Genomic DNA, 27,040 nt, shown 5'->3' with positions numbered 1-27,040 from the left:
TGTATGCATGTTGTTAAGTCGCTGGTGTTTTATATCGTGACGTTACAGTCGTAATCAAGTCGTTGTTTATCGCCGTGTTCTACTGTATCCAGGGAAATATGTTTTGCTGCTCTGGTTGCTAAGCGTCCTTTTATTTTTTTTCGCAGTTATGTCGTCATAAAGGGTTCCGCCTATTCCAGCCCAAAGGCGTTCTCTCCTTTCACTAGGCAGTTTCTTAAGGTGGATTGATTTGAAGTTCACTCTCATGAAGAACAAATATATTTAATGCCACAGTGCTGAAACACTCAACACTTTAATGATATTGAAATTTAATTACAACAGTATAAAGCATTCTATTGGGCTTTGTTATTTACGAAAGGCCCACAGGTAAGTTAGATTTTTTTTTGCCACTCTATACAGTGTGCTTTGGCTCTCGCCACCTTAAACCACACGCTGACTTCGCAGTAACCCTAGGCTCCGCCCACTTTGCGGGGAGCATAGTAGAAGGCTGTCTTACCTCAACTCAAGCCTTAGAAATACAGACGTCTGTGGAGCCCAGCATACAAATCGGAAAAGAGCCGGCGTTCATTAATTACGGACTGATATAAAAGGAATAGCTACTCATTCTCTCGGTATTCTGTAGCGCTGAGTTATTTCATTGCTCCTATTTGTGGATATAGGCTGCTTTTTTGGAGCTTAACAGGTTTTTACTCGATACATGCCAGAACTGGGGAATCTTGAGGATTGTGAAACTTTGTCGCGGAGCTTTGAGGTTTTCGCCACTATAATAGGTAAGTCTTAAGGCACATGACTTTGAAATGTACTGGAAAATGACTCGGGCTTGTGGAGAGTAAGACGGTTTCATACTTTGAATTAACTCGAAATTCTGAATGTCTCACTTTGCGTGTTCATCTATATATATATATAAGTGAAGTGTCTTGTGTTGCATGGTGCACTGGCTTTAGGGGTTTAGTAATGCTATTATAACCTCCCCCAGACTCTTTTTTTCTACAAGTTTTCCAGTTTAACTGTCGTTTGAAGAACATGTTCAAAGCTCATAATTTGATATTCCCGGCTATTCCTATATTCTAATGTATTCTTTCCTCGGAGCAGGCGTACAGTTTAATGATGTGCATCATGTCCAGTTCTTGCAGTTTGTATCTGATGCTGAACACTGTGGCATTAACACAGCCTTCACATATATGACGAATAGAGCAAAAGATAAGAAATTCGTTGGTTATCAGTTTCCTGCCGGACTGAGTATGAAGAGATGGGACAGAACGATGAAACCGTGGGCTACTGCAGAAGCAGGGAACTAAATGGTGTAATATGATTTCTTTCGCCACTGGTGGGCGGTCGAGTATCTGTTCTGTTTTCAGGAGACCACTTCAGGCACTGCGCTGTTTCTGACTGAAGCCAGTGCACATAGACTTCTTTCTATATTTTAAGAAAACTGATGACTATGAAAGCACCGTACAACCCATTATAACTTTCCATCAATGCATCTGGAGTTAGTTTTCATGACATGTCTCAAATGTATCCAAACCGAGTTTAATGTACTGTCTTGCCAATTAATTCCTTTTAGAGTTTCCGTATGTCTAAATTTAGTTTATATTACACTGACTGCACTTATTCGGAGTGACGTAGGCTACACGTTTAACCTTGATATTGTTGTAGGAGATTCAACTTTAGGAGCCCAATGACTCTTACTGAGTATTGAGTGCCTTCCCAAACTGGGACTCGAACCCTTCTGTGTGGAAGACAGTGGTGCTGCCAGTCACTGTCTATAGCCATAATATCACTGTTTTCCAGAGACCAGAATAGATTACTGTTTAGTTGAGTGACTAAGACCATATCAGGTCAGCAGTGGACTAAGGACTAGTGACGTAAGGGTGAATTTGTGCTGCCCTCATTACAACGATGAATGCTTTCCTTAAAATACACTTCACACTGTCCTGACCTGTTTGAATAGCCTTTAGCTCTCTCCTATAGGGATTCAGTCATAATGTTACGCAAGGGTGCAGTATTTAGGCCTATATTATATAAAGGCTTATAATAAGAATACATTAAAAGTATTACATGTTCAGTTTAGTTCTAATATTCTGATTATTTCCCCATTACAATGGCCTTCTGCATTTTTTTAAATAAATATTTTGCTCCAGTGTTGATACATATGACATTTATGAACATAGTACTGTAAATAATTATTAATAATTCAGGATACAGTAAATAAGCACCAAATAGTAGTGCAGTGCCGTCCACTTTAATTAAATTTAGAGTTTTAAAATGTGCTTTTTTCGACACCTGTCCCACGACCCCCACAGTCTTTTCACCTCATTTCAGGAAGTGGGAACGCAGTCCCACCCCCAGTGTGCCCACTGTATTTGGTGTATAAAGCCTACAATAGTAAAATCCGCATGCTGTGTTCATTTAATTTCCTACCTGTATAATTACTACTGAACACCCGTGTAAAAATCTGACTTTGTTGGGCTTTATGAAGATAAACAGAGAAACAACAGTCGAGGCTACGCCGGGTGCCCTTTTGTTATGGTCGCGTTTTGCATTATGAATGGTGTAGCAGGGGAGGTTGGGCTTTGCTGCCCCCAAGCCCCGCCCAAAGAATCTTTAATGAGGGTAAATATGTGGCTCAGAGGGAAGTAGGGGTGGTTGTGGGCGGGAAATATTTTCACGTGGGTGTTTTAGTCCCATGCCTATTGGCTGGAAGCAGTGACGTTTTATCAAGAGCCTCATGTGATTGGACGCGTACGCGAGGAGGCGTGGATGGCGTCGTAACACGGTGGCAGCATTGTAAAGTGGGGGAGCTCATTTTAAATCCGTTACGGCGGAGATCTGCTCGCGGGAGGCAGCTCGCGAAACCGACGGCGAATACAAGGAGCGCGCAGTGTGCGCTAAGTGCGCGCCCCCGTCGTATTAATCGCGATTAAAAGCGGAAACGTTTCTCCGTCGCATTTGTAACACTCCGGACCGTCTCCTGTGGACATAGACACACGGACTAGGTGTTGTTTATGGGAATACTGTATGCCTTTCGACAGCGTATTGGAGCTGCAATAACAGTGTCGACAGAAAATAAAAACGAAAAGCTACAGGACGCCTGAATTCTCTCTCATTCTCTCTCTCTCTCTCTCTCTCTCTCTCTCTCTCTCTCTCTCTCTCTCCGCGGCTACGCGCGCGCAGGTTACCGGATGGAGCAGGAGCCGAGCGCACGGAGCTGCTCGAGGCGCGGAGCTCCGTCCTGCGAGGCCGCCGCGGGCGAGCCGCCCATCAGCCTGCACATCCACTCCACGACGGGCACGCGCTTCGAGCTCTCGCTCCCTGCGGAGGAGACCGTGGACGGGCTGAAGAGGAGGCTGTCTCAGAGGCTCAAGGTTCCAAAAGAGAGGCTCGCCCTTCTGCACAAAGAGATGTGAGTAGTCCCTTCATTGCCTTATGTATAGCTCTATATACAGTCTGGACACCAGCGGTCGAATAACACCACATACCACATGCTCTGCATATAATATTAAGGGTTCCAAAATTTTGCACAGGGCTTATTTTATTTTATTTTACTTTATTTTTATTAAATTCAGCTTATACAGAGTAAAAGTACATTAAAGAGTGTCCTTCTTTTCACATGTTATCAGTATCACGGAATGCTTAGAATACTTTGCCCAGAACTGTTGATAAATCAGTTTGAACCTTATCACATGCAGTTTTTCAGGGTAAATAAATAGGTCAGCTGTGATTTAGCAAGCACTGGAGCCTTGTAGCTTAGGGTAAGTGGCTTAACATGGTCATCTTTAGCCTCCGTGTGGTTCAGTCCACTCAGCTGCAAGCACTGGAGTCTGTGTGCATGCAGAACAAAGCAGTGTGATCATGTGTTTTTAGAGCTAAGCTCTTTGCCCTGAAAAGGTTTGGAGTGGACCATATGGCAAAGATATTATCATTTTAATAGATTTTCACAATACCTACCACCATATTTTCACCTACAGTAGTGACATATTTGCATTAATTCTGGGTAAAATGATTTTTACTTAACATTTCGCATCCTGCACTGCTCAGAAGGCAATTAAACAAGAGTAATTAGGAATAAACCATAATTGTGCAAAAAAAAAAAATGATGCACAAGTGTTTTCTTCTGAAAATAAACAAAATATTAGTATAGTCATTCGAGCAGAGGTGCCCAAAGTTTTGCATATAAGCGTTAGCCTATGCTTCTTTTGTGGTTGTCAGAGGTGAATGGGGCCAGACGTGATTTAGCACAGAGCCTGCGTGTCTTACAGCGCTTGGTATGGTGGTCATGTTTAGCCCTTATGTTCAGTCTGGTTAAATACACAATAGAGTTTGTGTGTGTATTATACAATAAAGCAGGGGTGTTTTTTTATTTATTGTAGTCATTATTATATGGACATATACATTACATGGACACATTTAAAAGTTCGTTATATTGCATGTAACTTTACAATAGATTGCAGTTTCTGCAGTCCCTTTGCTATATTTTTGTGTGCTGAATGAAGGCCAATTCATATTAATCTTGTATATTGTATAGTCTCCTGACATTGCTTTCACTTAAACCAAGCATGGCTTGATGTCATGGACAATAAAGGTGCCTCTGTGGAGGCTCACAATGATGTGCTAGAATATTTCTCTCTTATGTTAAATGGGGTGGGGGGGGCAATGTTAGTTTCAGCAAGCTCTTCAGCCTGCCCTAACAATGGCACAAAGGTGGTAATATTGGGAGGAGAGAGAAAGAGAGAGAGCCTCTTTGTCACTTGTAAATGACCCCTAAGAGTTGCGTTGTTTCACCCTGAATCAGACTAATTTAACAGCTTCCAAAGGCAATCACCCACCAAATTACATCATTCTTAAAAACCAAGGTCTCCTGCTTAACATCTTCTTTTGGATTAGGAGCCTGTAGGCAGCATACTGAGTCCCTTTGTTTAGCAAGAGGTGACATTTAGCCCATAGCACATGTCATATGTATACATCAACACTTTGGGGGTTGTCTTGCTCCTTTGCCAAATAATGGAGGCTCTGTTAAGACCACTAAGCTTTGCCATTGAACATCAGTTTGTACATCGTTTTTGGTGAACTATTTGTTCAAAAATATGGTTTCATTTAGGTTTCATAACCAAACAATAAACTGACAGAAACGGTGGCCTTCGACAGACTGAATACATTTGCATGGGCAAGTCACCGATAATCCACCAGTCATAATTTGATAGTGCTATCTGTCACCAAGTACAGTGCTTACAGTATATCATGAGCAAGTGTAATTGTCACATAATAACATAAACTAAATTTATCTGTTTTGTATCTGACTCATTGCCACTGAACTGGAAAAATCAGTAATTTTATTTTCACCTCGCGATTGCCAACAAGCTCATTTGAGTTTCCATTCTCTCTGCAGGCGCCTGAATTCAGGGAAACTTCAGGACCTGGGCATTACTGATGGGAGCAAGTTGACTCTCGTCCCAACAGTCGAAGCAGGTCTAATGGTAACACTGAATTCATGCAACACTTTGTTTTTTGTTTTTTTGAGACTCACACAATCTGAAAGCACTTCCAAAGAAACTGACTCTCAATTCTCTTTTCTTTAAAGTCTCAAGCATCAAGGCCCGAGCAGTCAGTGATGCAGGCATTGGAGAGTCTGACAGAAACACAGGTAAGAAACCACACTTATAAAACATCTGTGTAAAGAGATTGATATATGTGTAGTGGAGTTAAACTCCTAGAGCTAATACGTGTAAACCTCAGCACACTTAGTATGCATATTTTAAGAAACACCCTCCAGTTTCCTGGCAACATCTCTGAGCTGAGACAAGCCAGGGCAAGCTCCACCTAGCACCCACTTCAGTAAGACCCCAGTGTTCTTTGAAGGCAACCATATGCTTCCAGAGTGCTTAGAAACACAACCAGCAAGCTGATGTTCATTTGCTGTTTCTATAGATTTTTTATTTTTGGCAATTTGCTTATTAACCTGAGTGCTTGTATTGTATCTTGGTATTATGTAGATAGTGTTTAGGATTAAGCTGCCTCCAGTGTGCATGCATTTTATGTTGTGATTAAATTGTATTAGCTGGAAATTATGGCTGGCTTTTTTTTGTTTACAGTGCAGCATCTCTTTTTTTCCCCAGCAGCTATATATACTCGGGTACCTTTGCTTTGTATGTAAGTAAAACTGAGAGGAATAAAGCTTACAGTGATGAAACAGTGAAGTTGTGTTTGACTGAGAAGAGGAGGAGGAGGGAGGTTTTGTATGTGTGTTGGGGGTTGGCAGGGGAGTGCACCATTCTTCTCATGCTGCACGCCTTCTCACAGCAGCTGCAGCGTCGGCTGTTTCCTAAAGAAAAGCTTTTCATATGGCTCTGAATGCAGTCCTGCTCCAGTCAGTGGCTTCTTCCAGCACAGCGCTAGCCGGAAACAGTCACTGAGGTGCCATAATGGTGTGCTGGTTCTAGTATGGTATTTCCTTTTATTTTTTATTTTTATTTATTCATTTTTTTTAAAGTAAAGCTACTTATTGTTATGGTTATATTTCCTCCGTTTTTTTTGGAAAGCATTCACAATAAACTCTCAATACTGTTCCAATAATATGCCAACGTTTTGAGTCTGAATGACTATGAATAGCAGACAAATGACTAGTCTTGAACAGCATTCAGTTCCAAGATGAAGATCAACCACCCAATTATGTGGTTGATTTGTATGTGTGTCTGTGGGTGTCGGAGAGAGCGAGCAGGTCAGGTTATGTGTTTGGACCATACTCATAGAGTTACAGCGGATAAGGCCGTCTTACAGCAGTGTCAGGATTCCGAAGGCTTCAGTGGCTTCCTAAGAAAGATCTAACTTAGACTTCCATGTATTGAGCTGGAGAGTGTTTTATGGAAAAGGAAGACTGGCAATTATTGGAATAGACCTTTCCCTCATTACTGCAGCTCTGTAATTTGAGGCTGCTGTGGTTATATGTCTTGGTGACGTCCCAAGCTTTTTCACTCACTGTCGTTAAACAGGAATCTTGAGACAAGGCAAAGGAAAAAGAATCCAAACTGAGGCATGTAGTACTTGAATTTCCATGGTTTCTTACTAGATTCAGACTGGTGTTGTTCATCCTTCACCAAGCAGGGTAACAGTTAATACCACTGCACAGCCTATGGGTGTATAAATAAGATCTGAAAGCAAGAGCGTAACAGTTTCAGCCTTGGTATCACTGACCCTCCGGTAGAAATAATGACCAGTGTCATATTCCCTCAAGCTGGAGAGTTCCCTAATTGGCAGTGTCTGTTCTAACCTGCCTCTGAAGGCAGGTACATAACTCTTTCTGTCCTCTGGGGATAACAATTCAGTCTGTCTCTCAAAGCTGCTGCATCCTCTCGGTCTCGCTGTCTTCCCACTGATGTATTTTTGTCATAACTCCACACCTGCGCTAGCGACAAACACAGCACCCCCTCCCCCCATTCATTGCGCTTCCACAAAGAGAAACCTCGTCATTGTGTCTGAAATCAGACAGATGCAAATTGTGGGATCTAACAATGTGAATCGAGTCACCTTTCAATCACCCCTCTCATAATTCCCACCCCCTCCCCCCAAGCACGCCGAGGCCAAGTGGGATGGTGGGGGTGGGGTCGGAAGGGACGGACGTTGTCAGGGAAGTGCAGGCTGAGAACTGCCCTTTCTGATGCCCCCACTTGGTTTCTCATGGAGTGTATATGAGATTACCAGGAAGAACAGCAGTGAGTCAGAATGCTGTGTATTGGCAGGAGATAAAAATAGGGAGTAGGACACAAAAGGTTCCAGTAATGTGGCCCCCACTGGACAATGATGACTAGTCCAGTAATTAAAATGAAGCAGATGTCTTCAGAAATGACAGTAAATCATTGTAAATCTTAATATTTGCTTTATATGACCAGTTGGCTTATGGAATGGCTTTGTTAACAGGAAGAGAGATTTGTTTGTGTTCCCCTGCACAGTGATAAATAGAGATAAGGGGTGTGTATCAGTGGGTGTTTGCACATTGCAAGCTTCTATTCCACAACAAAACAAGAGGTTAGACAACTGACCGCTCTGATTCGTGACTGGCACTGTCTCCATTTCCCTCTCAGCTATTGTAAGTGAAGGACATGGCTTCGTGACTAGGCTTATTTGCAAACAAGGTTGGAGGAGTCTCAAAATATTGGCTTTGAATTAAACCGCTGTTTGGCTAGCCAAGGAAAGATTTTCTCTCACAATAGTTAGCATTGGAACTCACAGTGCAAAGGCATTTAAATGTATGTAAATACTGTTATATCTATAAGATACAGCTGTGGCTCAGTATTATGTATATGTATAATAAGGGTGTGTTCAGACTTGTAGTTGCTGTTCCCTTGGTACGGACTAAAAAAGAAAATGTTACATTTTAGTCATGGTTTGGTTTGAGTTCACACTGACACATTTACAATCAACCCAAAGTAAAAAAAAAAAGTGACATATGACGCACATAGGACATTTATTTTGCCATCCAGTCTTCAGAGTTTTCAGCTGGGTTTAATGCAGTTATCTGGGTTGTGTGTGTTTACCTGGAGGTGGCTTTACAAACAGGAAAAACAGCAAGAGGTGATAAAATAGATAAAGAAGTCAAAACAACAGCAGAAATTCATCCACTGCATGAACTAGAGCAGCTCTGCCGCAGAGAGAAGATGTTAGGAGGTGTGTCAGTTTGGTTGTAATGTTCTTCTGTTTCTTCACAGCACTTTTATTCTTACATCTTGGAACTTCGTGTTCTGTGCTTGGTTCAGACAGATGCTTCGTATTGTATTCTCACTTGGAACAAACCTCAGTAGAGTTCATTTAGAAATGGGCTGATAACCACCTGCTCAGACGGTCTCTTTCCTCTTGTTTATTTAGCACCAGAGTTAGAAAAAGAGCGTTCACACTTACTCTAACGAACTGCACTAACAGGGCAATTATACCACGGTTAATTTAAACCAAACCAAAACTGACAAGTCTGAATACACCCTAAGTCTTTTGCCCTATTCTACTCAATCCAGTCTACGTCAAAAGCTGTTGAGCCTTCACAGTTCATATTTCTGATCAGAGAGAAAACAGAGAGCAGGAGAGGGAGGTAGGACCCAGCAGGAGTTGAGAGAAAAAACTAAGTGGATTGCTTCTTTGTAGCCTTCGAAACACCTCAAAGCGATTTGATTGTTGTGTTCAGATCGGATATAGAAAAGAAGGGGGATGACAGAAGCTTTAGCAGGGAGCCCATCAGGCATGCCACTTTGGATTTGGTAATCATTCAGCTGATCAAATACAGCCATCACCCACTGGACCAACCCTATCCCAAACCATATCTCAGTCTCAGCTAGACCTTGAGCAGGTCAGCATCCCTTCAGTGAGATCTTTGAAGATTGTGGTCTTTTTAAGATTTGGAGAAAGATGCAAGCCATTGATTATTTTACAAGGGCTTCTTATTTCAACCTGACCCGTTATGCTTCTCTGTGGAGACTATATCGATAGTACCCCAGAGCAATGAAAACCTGCTTGTCGATGCTAGGGGTTAATAAGGGAGTTTTGAACTTTCCGCACTGATCTAGTTCTAAAGCACAATGACCAGGACATTGTGGTTCTTTGAAAGTCTTCTGACCCCTTCAGACACCCTGTAAGTGATAGGAGTTGTTGGACTGTGGACGAATGGCATCGTCGCATTATTCCAGGCTGGCCTCAGCTCTTGGCCTAGCATGCAGCAAGAAGAAAAGGCTGCAGATGAGTTCCTTGAACCACAGGGACCCCGATTCATACACACTGTCAGCCACTGAGTTTGGGGTGGGGGGTGGGGAAGAGGAGCCAGAGGCGTACTCTCACTGAATATTTCATCACCATCCAACAGCATCTCCGCTCTTCTACAACCCCCACCCCCTTCTCCCGCAACCGAGCATCTCCCCTCACCCAGCCTGCCCCCAACCCATCTCCCTCTCCCTCCTTAACTCGCTTTTCACTGCATAGCAACCACAGCCCACTGCAGAGCAAATGCCAGTGTAACAAAAAAGGCTCTTTGAGGTGCAGCGCAGTCCAAAAACAGGCAACTGTTCACACGGGCAGTTCTTATCTAGGAACCTAGAACCCACAGTCCTAACTGCCTAATGTCACAACATTGTCTAGGTTTGTGGCAGCCTTATTTTTGGCCTTTTGGAGAGCGAGGGTGGAAGAAGCAGGTTGGGGCTGGTTTTGAAGGTCAGAAAAGTTCAAAGATATTTTCATGCCATCGTTTGAGAAACCTCCATCAGAGCATGATCTGTCATCTCTAGCACAAGCACCAAAAAGTCACTGGCCTTTAGAACAAAGAGACATGTTTGAACTGAGCCATGATGGTTGCTTTGGAGTGCCTGACCCATTTCAGATGCTGGGGATTCCAGGATGTCGCTCTAAGCTCAGCGACAACAGTGAGTATGGACTATGGTATCTTATGGTATTTTTCCACGGCATGGTACCTACTCTACGTGGCCATACTCACTTTTTAGTCCATGGTCCCCTGATGGCTTCAGTTGAGATTAGTATAGTTTTTGTTCTTTGTTGCTGTTGTATCCAACCCTCACTGGAGTCTTTCATTGTCTACAAATCCAAGGAGCGTTTGTACCAATAGACGCAACCTGTTGTTGAGTACACCCCAGGGTAGGTAACATGCAGTGGAAAAGTGCCTATACACCCATGACGTCAGAACTGCTCTTTTAACATAAACGTCTTTGGCAGTTCTAGGCAGAGGTCCCAAGTGTTTTTCTCATTTTTTTCTCAGTGAAAGGAAGAATGCTGAGGTCTAGTAGCTGACTAAGATAATTCTTAGACAGCTACTGCACATTCTCCCCAATTGGAAGAAAATACAATGATGTATTTTCATTGGTTCCTTTTTTCTATTCTTTCTGCATGTGGATTCAATCTGGTTGCTGGTGGCTGTAATATAAGAAAAGTCCATAGAAGGCAGTTAAAGTATAAACTCATTACCCTGCAGTGGTCATTTGTTGTTTTTTTTTATATAAGAGAAGTGTGTGGTGGGCGATGTATTGACAGTCTGACTCAAGTCAAGCGGCGGACTGCTGTGGGGAATGTCTCTGCCGCCTGCAGAGTGCAGATTGTCCTCGCTTCTCATGGCCACTTTTACTGGTTGGTTGGGGTTAGCACACTCTCTCATTATGTGGGTAGTGTCTGGGCCTTGCGAATGAGTCAGTGTGACTCTTTGGCTTGGGGGGACTGATCTGCGAGTCTAATGCGGGGTCTGCTCTGCCCACTCATCAACTCACAGTCCCAAAACATGGCGTTCCTTGGGGCTTTGCGCCAAAGCCACATGTCCTTATGCGGAGGCTTTGCCTCTCGCCTCAGAAGAGGTTTTTCACGTAGCTGTTACAGGGACTTCTCTGTAGTATTTTAAACGTGTAGGCAAATGCAAATCAGAAATAGTATTTACCTGACAGCTATCAATCTGTGCAGGATTCTCTCTGCCCACCATGTAGTATGACTCATTTGTAACCTTTGCATGAAGTCCCACAGAGACTCCCCATCTTCAGGCCAAAATAAGTTTTGACAGGTATGAAAACATTAGATACAGATACTGTATATCCTGGATTTTTAGAATGATGAAGATAAAAGGAGAGCCCATCTGTGTTAATATCAGGCTCCTGTAGTAAAGGTCACTCAACTGCTTAGAGAGAATGACTGCAACATAAATGAGCAACAGAGATGGAGAAGTAAAATAATGTAGTGGAGTCTCCATCCAAGCAATGGGGTAACAGTAACCTTGAGCATGTACACTGCAGAACAAAGTGGAACTGGACCTTTGGTTGTGTCATTTGTCTGTGGACTTGAATGTCCTGGAGCTACTATGTTCACATTACCAGGCAGAAGTGACTTAAATCTGGCTTTAACGTGACTAACATTTTTTCATGGCTGTGTGGATATGTCATCGTATCAGATTTTATATGTAGGCCTTGATCGGATACGTATCAGATTTGTAAGCAAGTGACCTGAATGCGAACACCCAGATCAGATTTAATGAGTCTTTTTGCCTGTACATATTCGCCTAGAGCTTTTACTTCAGTCTGCATAAGCAGTCAAGCTTTTGGCAGATTATAAACCGTTTTGTAATTCAACATAAACTACATGAGCGCAGAAACTGTTATTTAATGATAGTTTGAGCAAGAAAGGGTGTATGGAGACATTTGGAATTCAGACGTATCTCTCTGGGCAGCAATAAAAGCTTGTAACATAGACAGCTAAATCTGATCTGAGCAAAAAATTCTGAATGGATGAATGAGGCTTAAAATGTAATCGTAGCACAAGCTCCATAAAATATTCAGTGTTCCACTTTGTTTTGTAGAATTTTGACATTTTTCTCATGCTACAGAATTAGGAGGGGGATAACCTAGCTTTACTTAGGCTGTCCCTTTAAGGGGACTGTGTCCTCCTAACAAACCAGTAAATAGCAGCTGTTACAAAGAAAGCCTAAGGGCTGAGATAGGACAAGAGGGAAGTTGTTATGAGTATGCACTGAGAGCCAAGTCAAGACAAGCCCTGTGTGCTTCTCTTCCTGATTTGTAGGGGTCAGAGCCCCATGCTTGGCTCTGCTTCCCATTCTGGGCACTCCTAAAATGGGCAAGCCTTCCAGATCCGTCCTAACCCCTGAAACAATCGACTATTGTGCATCTGTGAAGCGAGTGGGTCTGCATCCTGTTTCTGTGGTGGATTTTGCAGGCCTGAGGCCAGACAGAAGTTAGCCCTTTGTGGGTGTACTCAATGGCAGAGTTCAGGACTGGGGGAGTGTTTGTGTGTGGCTCTGTGTGTGTGCTTTTACATAATGACGCCTGTTCCTAAAGCGGGATTCAAAACTTTGCGTTCATTCAGCTATTTTGACCAGCATTCCATTCGAGTTCTGCAAAATGGGGAGATTCCTAAATCCTGTGTTTTTCTCTCTTCTGCTCATAGGTCAGCGACTTCCTGTCTGGCCGCTCTCCTTTGACCCTGGCCCTTCGAGTAGGTGATCACATGATGTTCGTCCAGCTGCAGTTGGCGGCGCAGCACTCAGGCAGCCAGCAAATGCAGCACCGACATCTCGTCTCACGTGGCGCCTCAGAGGGCACAACAGGACACTCGTCGACGGCTGTGGGTTCCGCTGCTCGTGTCTCGCACAGCCCCCATCCACATCCACACTCGCACCCACATCCACACCCACACCCGCACCCACACCCACATCATCACACTCACCCCCACCATCCGCATGCAGCACTCCCACTCAGCCCTGCAACCTTTAACCCTTCAAGTTCTGGCCACTCTGTGCCAGTCATATGCCACACCTCGGCCTCCAGACACTGCAGTACCCCGCCCTGCCCCTCGCCTCTCCCAGAGAGCCTTCTCCGCTCCCAGCAGCCCCCGTCAGCCTGCCCAAGCTCCCCCAGCAGCACCAGCCCTACTGCGTCCTGTCCAGAGGTAAGGCACAAATCCCTTTGGTCCAAATCCTACAAGATTATTATGGATCATAGGATTAAATAGACTCTGAGATAGTGACAGGTTTTTTTTTAACCATCTGCCCATGTCTTCCACAGACAAACTGCACTGCTAAGACTGCCAGCAACTGCAATGCTCCCTCACGCTCCCGCAAACCAGGTGCTATCATTGAAAGCTTTGTCAACCATGCTCCAGGAGTTTTCTCTGGAACATTTTCAGGTATACTGAAACTGCTGTTACTTTTGAGTACTTTAGTGTTAATGATCAATATGATTAAAACTCAAGCCCAATATACATTTCTTTTGATTGTTGGTTTTCCTCCTAACCCTGTCAACTTTGAAACATATATATTTAATATGAATGTTAACCTGCTAAAAGTGTGGATATACCTGGTTATAGCTCTTTACATTCTAGGTAGCTAAGCTAGGTAGCTTATGAAAATATTTGCACTTTTTTACAGCATGGTACCTGCTCTATTTGGCTATACTTGCTTTTTGGTACCTGGTTCGTTTTCCACTACCACAGCTCCTACCGGAAATATAGCCAGTGAACAGTCGAAAATTACCAGCAGTACTAGGAACAGCAGGCTTTGGAAACCACAACAGTGGTGGCAGAAATGCTAAATGTTGTTTACAAATTGTGTATTCGTGTGCTGTATTTGCTTTTTGGGACTGAAAACAGCCCAGCAGTATAGCTTTTTCACTCCTTGGTACACCATCCAGGTCTCAGTGGACTTTTTCATCAGGCACTAATCAAGGGAACTTTTGTACCTCTTCAAAATGCCGCAGTGTATTTATAAAGGCTGACATTTTGAGTCAAATAAAAACAAACGTGATCGCTACTGTAGCGTGGATATTTTTTTCAAAAGGCAACTTTGCTGGTTGTCTGCATTTCTTCGTGTAGTGTGACAAGACTTTCTGGCCATTCAGTGCCCTGCAAGGTTACCACATTCACATTTTTGTCCCTACTTGACTTGCTCGGAACCACAAGTGAGCAGGCACTAAAAAATACCCAGTTCCAGGTATCAGGTGCCAAATTTGCCTAATGGAAATGCAAAACAATCAAAGCAGAGTCAACTACAGTGGTGTAGTTACCATGCAACAGAAAGGTACCATTTGTAACAGCCAACCACATTGCTATGAAAGTAAGGTTTGGTAGGGCCTTTTGTTACAGAATTGGAATAAAGGGCAGGTTTTGACCTTCAGAGTCTCTTCCCCTACTCCAGGCACTTTGCATCCGAACTGTCAGGACAGCAGTGGTCGCCCACGACGGGACATCAGCACCATCCTGCAGATCCTGAATGACCTTCTGAGTGCTACCCGCCACTACCAGGGCATGCCTGCATCCCTCACACAGCTCCGCTACCAGACTCAGTGTGGCAGTTCAGGTTCTCCTGCACCCTCACCCCCGCCTTCCCCTCCAGCCACAGCTGAACTAGCTGGCATGTCCTCTAAAGCTACCTCCATACCATCAGTGAACCAACCCTCCCTCCACCCTCTCGTCCAATGCCAGAGCCAGGTCCGAATGTGCAAGCCTCCTGGTGAGTAAAAGTTGTGTGTGCTTCTTTTCTTTAGGAAATCTACGATGTCAATAAGACCATTAGTATGTAAGTGTGCTGAAAACTGAAAAGTTAAACTGATCTCTTCAACAGTAAACTTATTACTAATTGATGAATCATGCGATTATTTAGTAACTTCAGGGAATTATTTTGCCAATACTTCAAAAGTGGTATATAAATTGTACGGTTTTAAATGTAAGGAACTGTAGGAATAAAGACACTGTTTGGTGCATCAGTTTATAGTTGCCATTTGTTGTGTGGTGGAAGGTAAAGGAAAAATAAACAGGTAGAGTGAGGAAAAAAATGCTGCTATCTTGAGACTCCAAAACCTTCCTTGGCAGACTTGTTCTTTTAGGCTTCAGTGGCTGCGTTCTGGCAGCAGCAGCAGGTCTGGCTTAGTCTCTGTGCTGACGGTGTCAGCTTTCCACTAGGAGAGAATGAATGGAAGGGGGGTGCGGGGGGGTGAGCCAGATAGTCAGCTAAGATCTTTCACAAGTGTGTGGCAGGTACCCTGCTTTGTCTCCAGAAACTGAATTACCTTTCTCCAGTGTGTGAGGGCAAACACAGCTGCTTGGCGAGCTTTTGGATAACAAAACAATGCTGTCGATTTACTGCTGAAAGGCATGGCCGACTTCGTTAGCACTGAGAAAATGTGAAATGTGAAAGAGCCCTGCTGATTATTTGCACAATAACACGCACACACAGTGATTTTTGACCTGTTTTGCAAAATTTTGTATCGGGGTGGGGAATCCTCCATTCTTTTGTGATAATGCTTAGTTGATCTGTGCGCTCTATGCACTCACCCCCTGCTTCTATCATCAGCCTTTGTTCCACTCCCACATTTCCAGTCAATGGGCCATCCTACTGTTTCCTCTCTGGCTGGCCAGCACTCAGGCCCATCTGTAAAAGCCATCCAGGCACTGTGAGCCAGGCCTCCTCAATGACGCCTTGTTTTCCTTTCAGTCTTTAAATAGAGATTTATGCAAAAAAACATGAGCTCGAAGAGAATGTTCATTGTATTTGGAGTCTGTAGAAAAGCAAAAAATAAAAACCCTCCATTCATAAAAAATGGTGTTTATATGGGGCCTGCAACTGCCCAATGATTAATTGCTGATTCTTTTTAAGAAAGGGGTAGTTTGGGGCCTCTTTTTTTTGCCTTGTTGGTTAGTTTGTGTTGTCCTTTGTCTTGTTTTTTTGGGGCGGGGGGATGGAAGTAGCATTTGACTCAACAGGTACCTCAAGCTTTGCAGTTTTAATTTCTTTGCACCTGGTGACTGAACTGCTTTTATGACCGTTATAGTTTTCACAGAAATCTGCCTACAGAAATAGCCTAGGAGACAGACATCTCAGTGTGTTCCACAGCTTCTGGGTAAGCCCAGCTCTTGGAAATGTCACATACTTGCGCTGTCTCTATGAAGCTGCCACTTCTTTATCTACCTACCTCTTACATGTGTATGTGAATGAAAAAGCAACTGATACCCCCCCACCCCAACTCTTCCTCCGCCTTGATTTGATCAGACTGGCTGTAGCCTGTGTTAGTGAGGAGGACAAGGAAAGGGTTGACTGACTATGTTATGAGCCTCGGGAGGGGAGGACAATCGCCTATGGAGAGGATTTGGCCATTTTGAACAGATGTCCTGTGCACAGTGGGTTTTATGTACTATCTGCTCTGTGCGGATCTGCCCTTTTATTTGACCAAAGTGGGTAAATAACTGCAGAACTCAAGCTTGTTCCACTGCAGAGCCACAGAGTGGGAAGGAGTGAGTTAGAGAGAGGGAGGGAGGGACTGAAAGGGAAAATACTCAAAGAAATAAAGAAAGAATAAAAAGCAGAACTAGGCCCCAAAGGGTAGTATTTAGCTAGGGGCTTTGTGCATGCAGAACATAACAGTAGGACTAAAAGAGGACCCAGCAGACTCGGAAACATGGTTGGGGGGTCAGAAGGAATGCCCTCCTCCCTCTCCTCCCCTCACTATCTGTCAGGTCAGGTTAGTTTAGTTTAGGCTTGGGAAGAGACGGCCTGGGTGGAGTTGTGTTTCAGACGAGAGGAAGAATGAGAGAGAGAGCGAGAGCAAGGGGGGGGGGGGGGACCTGGGGTGGGGACTGCTCAAATTCCTCAAGTCAGTCCTTTAATCCACCCAAAAGCAAATGTTCCCAGCTCCTGTGTACATTCAGCAGAACCAGAAATGTCAAAACCTTCACTCTTTGTCCTTAGCTGCCCCTTGTGTAAACAGTGCCACTGCACTCTCTCCTAGAACCCCAGCTTGCCACATTTGCAGATCCCCATTTATTTTATTTTTTTTGCTTGAGTGCCCCAGGCCTCCCTCTCTGTCGCTATGGAGCTCTGACCTGCCCATGCCTGGCTGCGGTTCAATAATTCATTCCCTAGTGCAGCTATGCCATCAGCAAGTGTGTAAGAAGCCCCCCGGGCTGCCTGTTGGCTGCTGCAAGACCGTAACCGAACCTGCCTGCTTTCCTGTTGAGCACGGCCATATAGAACCCCCCTATCTGATGCCCTTTATTGCTCCCACTATGCAAATAACAGTTATTTGAGATGCAGGCTCCCTGTGGGGTCATTGAAAGCATCACACCCCAGAGGAGCTAGAGATAGTGGGGCTGGTGGTAAAGTCTCCCCAGGTTTTAGGCTCCAGATGGCTGAGCACAATGCTTGTCCTGTGCTGTGTAGCAACTCCTAGCTTGTCTTCTCCCTTAAGGCACAGTTGGATTCTCTTGAAGCTTTCTAGGAACATGCTGCAGCTGGATTGTGGCATTGTAGTATGCTCTCATTTTAGAGCAAACCTGGGTATGGACTTTATTGTCTGTACTTTGGAGAAGCCTTGTTCATGTTGGCATGCCTAGCCCTTTTCCACCAAGAGAATTCATAGTACAGGAACATTCTTGGAACCTTAGTCTTTTCCAGTGAAGCGGCACACATTTCCACCAGTTTTGTTTGATGGGAACCAAGGATTTGTCATCTGTGGGGGGTGGGCGTTGCAGGGTTGCTTGATACCCGTGTTGCTGTGCTAGAGATAAACGGATAGAGTCATGGTTATTCCAGTGTTTACAGCAGGGTCACATTCTAGTAATATATGATACTGAGCCATTCTGCACTCAAGTGCTGAACACAGCCCCAAAATATTATTTCTACTTATTGTGTATATACAACATGCTGTCAATGACTATGTCCAATCGCAATACCTCTTTATTTGAGTCTCTGTGCTCTTTCTGGAGCTTCTTTCGCTCGACATGCCGACAGACGTCATCACAGTTCACATAATATTCTTTGGTTCCAGCTGGGACTTTTCTGGTTCCACCCTGGTGGAAAAAGGACTAGCCTTGGTTCTTAAGATATCAGATCAATAGGGCTTTTTGAACAGCTGAAGACTGTTTCTGACTGGCTGTGCATCAGTGGAGTCATCTGCTGTCGAGAAATATCCCTTTGATGCAAAAGCTGTAGCATCCTGAATCAAAAGAGATCACAGGACTTTTTAGGGGAAAACAAACAAGCAAGTCAAAGACAACTGTTAATTAAGCTGATCTTTAATGGATCAATGGAAGGGAAGCTCACTGGAGCTGCTACGCCGTTGTAGAGTGGGCTGCTTGACTGGGATGAGCTTTCTGCCTATCCCTCGAGTCTGCTGTAACTGACCCAATGCCTGCAGCTAGGCCAACTGCTTCATTGATTGTTTTTTCTTCCTTTCTCTCTCTCTCTCTCTCTCTCTCTCTCTCTCTCTCTCTCACTTGCTTTCACCCTGCCTTTCACCCACCCCCACTCCTTCCTTCCGTCTTCTTCCATTTTCTTCCCTCATGTGGCGATTAGCATGAGGGTCTGGTCTAAATCCTCCTTCCCCAGCGCACTGATCAATACATTCTTATGCATCAGCCCTTTTTTGCTCGGTTGCAGAACGCAAGCCAGAGTCTGTCCCCATTTTAAAAACGCCTTTCTGCCACAAGACTAAAAAAAAAAAAAAAAAGAAGCCAAGCGGCGGCTTTTGTTCGAGAGCGGCCGCTGCTTTGAGATTCCAGAGGGACTCCACTGTAATCGTTTCCAGCCTCTTGTTCTCCAGGCTTGTTCTCATTTGCCTTTTTTGTATGTCCCTTGGAGGCCCCCTTTGCGGCGCCCTACTGGGGGAGGGTAAGTGCGTGGTGGCGGGGGTGAGGTTGGGGGTTGGAAAGGAAGGCCAGGTGTATATGTCATGTGCAAACTGAACAGCTGAACAGATCCTCCCACACTTGCACGTGGCTTTGAGCACCAGCTCTGGGGTCTGCATTAGCGCCTAGTGCTCTTGATTTGTTTGCATTGCGTGGAACTGAGGGCACTGCCGCATATGACTCGCACGGAGACAATGCAGCGTTGGCGTAGGGACTTAGCTGGGGTGGAGGAGGATAGAGAAGAGTGGAAGGGAGGGGAGAAGCAAGGGGGAGGTGTTATGCTCTGTCTCTATCCTCTGCTTTTGTGACCTGCTCTGCGTTCACTCATGATTTGCTACTGGCAAAACTTGCTCTATTCTAACTGCCCTCGATCCTGCATGTTGTGCCCGAGCATTTGCAGAAGGGAGGAGATTTTTAAAGAATGAGAAGCAGATGAGGAAAAGCATTTTTAGTGCTCGCTCTTGCTTTTGTTCCCTGTCTATCCCTGCTTCCCCTCTGCCCAGCCCCCATACTTGTTTGCTGCGTGGCCTTTCTCCCTGAGGCTCTCTCTCTCTTTTCCCCTTCTCCTATCTCCTTCTCTACACCAGTAGTACTCTAGGCTAGGACAGCCCAACCTCAGATTATAGCCCCTGCTAATGTAAACCGAATCTGGAGCCCTCCCATTGGGCCACGACGTTCAGCACACTGGCTCTCTAATGATGTTAGGGAACGAGCGAACAAGCAGGTCAAGTCCTGTCTTCATTTCCCCAAAGCATAGAACCGTATGCTCTTGTCAGCAGATGCATTGCAGATTACAATGTAAACACAATACTGTTAAATTAAGGAGCTGTTGATATAACACGATCAAAGATCAGGTTGCTTTATTTTGCAGCTTGCTAGATCATGTCCTCGCTTTGATTTGTCAAAACATCCATAAATACCATAAATATAACTCCTTGAAAATACACAATTATCTACTTATGCAATACGCGACGTAGTGATTATGACACAGGGTGCAGTTATGTGCAGGGGTGTTTTGGGATATCTGTTAGTCGGCTTTAGCGGGGATCCCTGTGTCCAGAAGCCATTTTTGGGAAAATGCATGCAGTCTCTCTCTCTCTCTCTCTCTCTCACACACACACACACACACACACACACACACACACACACACACATTAAAAAAACAGCTTGGTTTGGTAGGACGGGGTCTCCCTGAGCTTCTTGGAGCCTATTGTGAGTGCAGTACAATACCTCTGCAGTGGCATGCCGTGCTCCGTACTCCTAATGAGCTTCTCTGCCTGTTTTTTTTTTCTTTTTTTTTTCTAGCTTTGTCCCTCTGAGCACATCAGCTTGCATGCAAAGTATGTGCTTTTCTTTCTCCCTCTGCCTCCTTGCAGTTATGACACAGAGGCTCAAGGGTGAGGGTGACTGCCCTACATTTGCGCTTGCAGCAGAAGCATCAGCACGGGAACTGCTGGAGAGGACATGTGAAGGAGAGAACAAGAGACAGGGAACAAAACAGCAGCGACACTTTGTTTTCTTTTTTTAAAAGAAAGGGAAGTAGGTGGTATCTCATGTGAGGGTTACAGTGGGTGTGTGTGTGTGTTTGGGGGTGTGGGAGGTTAGCAGAGCAGAACAAAGGCCCAGGACATCTCAGAATAGGTTGCTATCTGCATTTGTCAGTGTTGCTCATATATACTCAGGCAAAAAAAAAAGAAGTGTTCATGCTTTACCTGGCACCCTTGTTTGTTTGTGCTCATGCCACATATGGCATGAGCGTTTTAGTTGGAAGGAGAAGCGATTGGAAAAATGCAGTGGAGCCTTTGTTTATACGGCCTGTCCTCTCGAGTGAATAGCCGGTGAGGGAGCAGTAGTAGCGCACATAAGTCATTTACTGCAAATGTATTTTCCATGGAAGAATCGTACCCAAACCCTATGGTGCAAAAAAAAAAAAACATTGAAAAAAAGCTAATTAAATACAAAGGGAAATTGAACCCACACAGTCTCCCATTTCAGGAGGGGAAGGAGATTGATTCGGGTTCTGTCACACATATCGGTTCCCCACCCCCTAGCTGGGGTAGAATGCCACAACACAGGCCTCCCTATACTTCACCTCTCTTCCTCTCTTAAAGCAGAGAGGGCTCTGGAGGTGAAAGAGGGGGGTTATGTGCTGTGGGGGTCTCTTTACTCAAGGGGTTATGGGGGTAGGGGGAGATTGGGTGGGGTGATTACTCATTCAATGAGCTTAGGCCTGGAAACGGGTGGCGGGTGGCGGGGAGGGGGGATGAAGCCTGGCTTGCTTCGCTTACAATTTCCATTCGCTTGCATTTTCTATTGAAAGCCAATAGCCGTGTCCTCGCCTGGAGATGGATTGCCGCACTAGAGCTAAGGTTTAATCAATAGGTCTTTTTAATTTGCCATCGATCCATGTTAAAAGCTACTGCTACTGCTGCTGCGGGTGTGTGTGTGTGCCCGTGTGAGTGTGTGAGGCAGACTGCATCCAATGAAAGATGGTCCGTGCTTTGGATTATTGACATTCTATCCTTTTATTTCATTATTTAATTCTGGGATAGATCCTAATGGAGCTAGCTAATAGATTGTGGTTGCTTTTTCCCCTTCCATCCTTCTGAATATATTTATAAATGAAATTAAGGTTGGGCAGAATAGTGCGGTCTGATGCACAGGGAAGAGAAAAGCCCTACAGGGATTTCTTCCTTTCCAATAGCCACATCAACAGCTCGAAAATGCATTTAGCATTGCTTCACTGATGGGAAGTGATAAGCATGAGAAGATGTTTTACCTGTGAAAGAACCCACAGCTCAGCTCGGAGGTGGCTGAAGTGGGTAAGGCCTCCTTGAAAATCTCAAGGTCACGTCCACCAGTGCATTTTGAACAAAGCATTCTGCGATAAGGTTGTTAGAAAGGACGTTGCCGCCACAAAGGCTTTATGCCGATATCAGATCTGCAGGCACGTGCACCTGTGTGTGTCCCGAGAGGGAGGGGAGCCAGAGCCTCTGGAAAAGATCACAGCTTGTCTTTTTAAAGTATATCAGCATCATGGCTCAAGCTCCAGCATATTTATTCTGAGCTGTCACCTTAGCTAACTCTGCACAGGCTCAACAGAGATGTGCTGAAACTTCACTTTCCAAACACTGCAGCTAGGTCTTAAGTCCAGCCCTGCCACAGTGCGCCGACCACTTTTAAAGCATGTGCTCGCATTTAGAGGAAGGTCATGGTGTTTTATTAATATTAGACAGTATTCAAGGATTTATGGAAAAATTAAGCATGGAATGTTGCACACTATCATATATAGAAAATATTTTACTTGTGCCACGTGTTCAGTTTTCATTAGATAACACATAATATTTAGAAAACACAAAGAATGTGGAGTACACCATTTGTAATGCATTTAGTAGTTGTATAGTGGCCAGAATGAAACCCTTAATGAGACCAAACATGTCTTTGCTGTGCACTACGAGATGAGCCCAATATTAACTGGCCCTACTTTGTACTACAGATTTTGACAGACGGATGTTATTTTCCAGGTTTAGAAGCGACTAAGACCATGGATGATTTGGTAATCTGAGCGATTCAGTGTTTAGCTTTCTGATCTAGCTCTGCAGTGCTCTGAAACTTTCGGACATGCCGGAGTGCTGTAGTATGAGATTGTCAGTGACATAACAGACCATTCCAATTGATTCAGGCAATAGATAACGAGAGACAGCCAAAACACCACAATATCTCTATATTTATTTTTGTTTGTCAAGTAATATCTTTAAGATTTGGGCTTTGAAAGTGACTGTGTTTGATGACTTTCCTTGCCTAATTGTCAGGTGCAATGTGCCCCTACATAAAAGACAAGAACCCGGTTCTTTTACAAAAAGTGTATGTTACTATTTTTCTAAAATGTATACTTGGCTTAACATTTAATCTCATAAACAAGGGACAATACGTGCTAGCACTTCTTCTACAGCTTGCTTGTCTTGGTAGTCAACAAGTTAACAATAATCCATCACAGTTACAGAATAAAGGCAAGTTCAAGGAGTTAACGAGCACTTTTTGACCTAGAACAGGTCTGTTTAAGATGGGGGAGAATAAAATATGCAGGATTTGGGGGCTTTGAGTCCATAATTGGCAACCAGTGCTACATTTATTTATTCCACATTCACAGTTTGATCCACAACATAGGTACTCTAGTGGTGCATGGATGTTATTGACATTTGGCAGACACTCAAAGTCAAAGGCCCAAGGATTCTTATTGGTATAGAGTGGTAGCACTCTATTCTGGAAATAAACCCCAATTCAAAAGATGGTGGGCAGCAGTTCTACCAACTAAACAACATCAGTCACATTGTTCTACACGAAGAATGAGCCGGATTGTGTCTAAATTATGCCTGTTCCCTCTTTTTGTCCAGGTGACCAGCTGCGGCAGACGGAGAACCGGGCCACCCGCTGTAAAGTGGAGCATCTGCAGCTGCTCATGCAGCAAAAGCGCCTGCGCAGGAAGGCCCGGAGGGACTCTCGTGCCCCCTACCCCTGGCTGCCCAACCGCAAAGCCGGACGGAGCAACAGCAACAGCAGCATGTCCAGCGAGGGCTCCCTGGACCTGGACTTTGACGACTCTGTGTGGAAGCCTGACGTCAAAGCTGACATGAAATCTGAGTTCATCATGGCCTGAAACAACTGCAAGGACGCAATGTCTTAATTATCGTGGAGAGAGATGGGCCAATCAGTGTGAGGGGGTTGTGTACAGGAAAGGCAACTGTGTGAAACTTCAGGCTGGTGACGACTGAGAAAAAAAATTCAAAGCATTTTATGCTTCCCTTCAACCACAGACTCGTTTCACAAAGGAAGTTCTACAGACTTTTTACCGTAATGTCCCTGTCCCCGTCAGCTTACGATTGAGGAGATGGACACAGTTTCATTTTGGACGCGGACTGGATGCAGATTCACGCTGTCACGAGAAATAGTTCTAAAGCAAAACACAAGAAAGGAGCATAGCAGACTTTAATGGTGTTGGGGTTTTTTCTTTTATTTTTTCTTTTCCTGAGGACAACACGGGGCAAATAGCAGCTCACCATGAATCCAGAAAACTTTGCTGGTCTTGCTGCCACCTTTTTTTTTTTCCCTTTCCCACAGGGGCATTGAAAACAATATTTAGGAGCCATGAAGCAGATCTCAAATGGGGGGTGGAGTTATTTCTTCTTTGTTTATGCTTTTTTTGATTTGTTTCTTACTATTAATCAATTTACTATTTTTGAAAAAAAAAAGAAAGGAAAAGTATGTAGCATTACCCACATAGCATTCAGGTGTTTTTCGATCTTATGGACGAGGAGGTTTTGTTTGCACATATCTTTTTGTTTTTCAATTTTCAAACCGTGACTAATAAATGGTACAAGTGCATGTTTCAGAAAAAAAACAACAACACAGAAGCTTCTTCAATGCAGCTTGGTGTAGAGACAGAGGTTTGAAGTTGGATTCATTCTCAAAAACAAGGATTAAAAACTCCACCAATCACAGAAACAAAAAATAGGATGTAACTGTAAACTGTAAAGTTGGTCAGTTTATATATACATACTTACATAAATATATATATATATAAATATATATATTTTCCTTTGACATGATACTTAAAAATGATACAGAATATGACATGGATGAAGTTAGGAAATGAATGGTGTGAGTCATATAGCGTATATCTAAACCCAGTTTCTTTCAGTTTGTCCTCATATCTGTGAAGAACAGGTCAATTTTAGCATCTATTTAGAGTTCATCAAAAGTGCTTGTTCAAGGCTTTTATTCAGAAAAATGCTGATTAACTTTACTCTCAGAATTCTGCACCCCATTCTTCCCCATGATTCTTTGGACCCCCATCCACCCTCATGATGGCCACCATGTTTTGTCTGTGTAATGGCAGTCTCTGGATCAACCCTTCTGCAGATTTGTTCATAAATTGCTCTTATTTAGGACCCTTCAGCCTGTCTTTTAGATGGAGAAAAGAGAACAATAAGCCTGGAGCTGACATCTTCACCTACTGAATAGTGCCTCACTGGTAGATGCACTAACATCCAATTAGGCCTTCCCCAGACCCGACAGTTCTGCTGCTAAATGAGACTTTTACTTTGCATGCAAATGTGTGAATTAGCCTCATCTTTGTAGGAAAAACAGACACGTGGTGCTTAAAAGAAAAAAAAAACTGCATGCATTCATGAGAGAACCCAGAGTCGCTCAGCTGACTGGGATTTCCTAATGTAGAGATGATGGTACATATCAGTGGCGAACCAAAACACGGGGCAGGACATGTTTTTGTTTTATTTTTTCATCTTTTTATTTAAAAAAGAAAAACAGTATTCACGGATCATTCCTGGACTGTGATGAACTTAGAGCAACTGAACATCTTTTTCCTACACCCAGCAAAAGGGGTCCACAGAGCCAAACAAACCCTGCCCCCAGGTGAAGGCAGAACGTCTGGACCACCCTCTGCTCCAACTGACTTGAGACTCTATCTATGAATTTGTAAAGAATAAAGAAGAAAAGAATGAATGAAAGAAAAGTGAAAAAGAAGACCACAATTGCACTCACTGAGTTTGCAATGAGATTACTTGCCTGAAAGGGGAACCTAGTCTCTTTTTTCCTCCTGTTTTTGTTTCAAGTGGCCTTAACTTTCACAATGAGACACTTGGGGACTGCGGGACTAGATAGGGATGGCTTTTTTTGTTGTTGTTGTCATCAATATTCTAGTTTTTTGCCAAAATATCATCATTTTCTCCAACTCTTTGGGCAACTCTTTGCATTTCTTGAAGGTGGAGGCTCTAATATGTCAAGGCTTCTGTGCCTTAAAAAATTGCCCTTCAGTGAGGGGGAAAAACAGAAAAAATTTAAGAATTTTAATTTTTAGCCCTTGCTGATTCTTCAGTTCTCACATAATCTCTGGTAGAACAATTATATTAAAATTGTTGTACTTTTTATTATTTTTTTTGCAATTATTCAGCACTACCTTGATGTAAGAGGAATGGCTTCAGGTCTCATTTAATGTGTTCCATCCTTATTTGTGAAATCAGATCCTTTTAAACCCTTTTCTGTCCTACCACAAAGAAGCTGAAAAAGCAACAAACGAAGCAAAATCAAAGGGAAAAAAAAGAAATAATAATAATAGTGAGGAAGGTTTCCGCTGTAGTGCTACAGCTAAAAAGTGCCCTGACTCTAAACGTCCTTTAAGGACAAGTTACTACATGCACTTCCTCCCCCCTTGGTGAAAAGATTTCAAAGGACATCCCCCCCATCCCCAACCTGAACCCTGATTCCCACCCTCAACCCAAACATTTTTAATTTCCATATATGTATGAAATATACTCTGTGTGTGCCTCACCTATATGTGAAATGATTAAAACAAGAAAATGAAAAAAAAAAAATAAAAATACAATGACAAGTTTGAAAGAGCGGGGAGTTTTAAGGGGTGGTGTCTGGGCGGGGGGGATTTACAATACAGTTTGTTGAAGTTCACATCATTTAAGTTGCCTGTTCTTTCTTGTAGCCAACAATTAAAGATGATGATAATAACAAGAGTCAAAAATACAATGTTCTAGCTATAGACCGGTGTAGCACATGTGTGACTGTATTAATTTATAAAAAAACCAAAATGGTAACTGTGAATTATGTATTTCTTTGTGCATTTTTTTTAAAGTGGGAGAAGGTGAAAAAAAGGGGGACGTGGCTGTGCCCCGTTTTTTTTTTTGTTTGTTTGTTTGTTTTGTTTTGTTTTTGTGGAATATAATGGAAATAATCAAGTTAAAAAAAAAGAAAAAAAAACAAAAACAAAGGAAAATATCTAAATATATTTTTTTCTTAAGCAATACATTTCAGTGTGACTTGTGATAGGACATTTTCTTTTTTAGGTAATAAATTGGACGAA

The 27,040-nt window shown here is 43.5% G+C and overlaps 1 protein-coding gene across 3 annotated transcripts; it reads left to right on the top strand.

The window, feature by feature from the left end:
* Nucleotides 1-254: 254 nt before the first annotated feature.
* On the top strand, nucleotides 255-27,040 carry midn (midnolin). Of its 3 annotated transcripts, none has more exons than XM_066648096.1 (8): nucleotides 255-366; nucleotides 3,175-3,403; nucleotides 5,387-5,474; nucleotides 5,579-5,641; nucleotides 12,922-13,422; nucleotides 13,539-13,659; nucleotides 14,666-14,980; nucleotides 23,544-27,040. In XM_066648096.1, the coding sequence occupies exons 2-8, from the start codon at nucleotides 3,183-3,185 to the stop codon at nucleotides 23,804-23,806; spliced, it is 1,572 nt and encodes a 523-aa protein (XP_066504193.1). In that variant the 5' UTR covers nucleotides 255-366; nucleotides 3,175-3,182; the 3' UTR covers nucleotides 23,807-27,040. The 3 variants fall into 3 exon arrangements, with proteins under 3 accessions (XP_066504193.1, XP_066504191.1, XP_066504192.1); XM_066648094.1 differs by lacking the exon at nucleotides 255-366 and adding an exon at nucleotides 564-770; XM_066648095.1 differs by lacking the exon at nucleotides 255-366 and having other exon boundaries at nucleotides 2,762-3,403.

The sequence above is a fragment of the Hoplias malabaricus genome, chromosome 16 (genome assembly GCF_029633855.1).
Source record: "Hoplias malabaricus isolate fHopMal1 chromosome 16, fHopMal1.hap1, whole genome shotgun sequence".
Taxonomy (NCBI): domain Eukaryota; kingdom Metazoa; phylum Chordata; class Actinopteri; order Characiformes; family Erythrinidae; genus Hoplias; species Hoplias malabaricus.
This window is presented reverse-complemented; position numbering and strand designations above follow the sequence as displayed.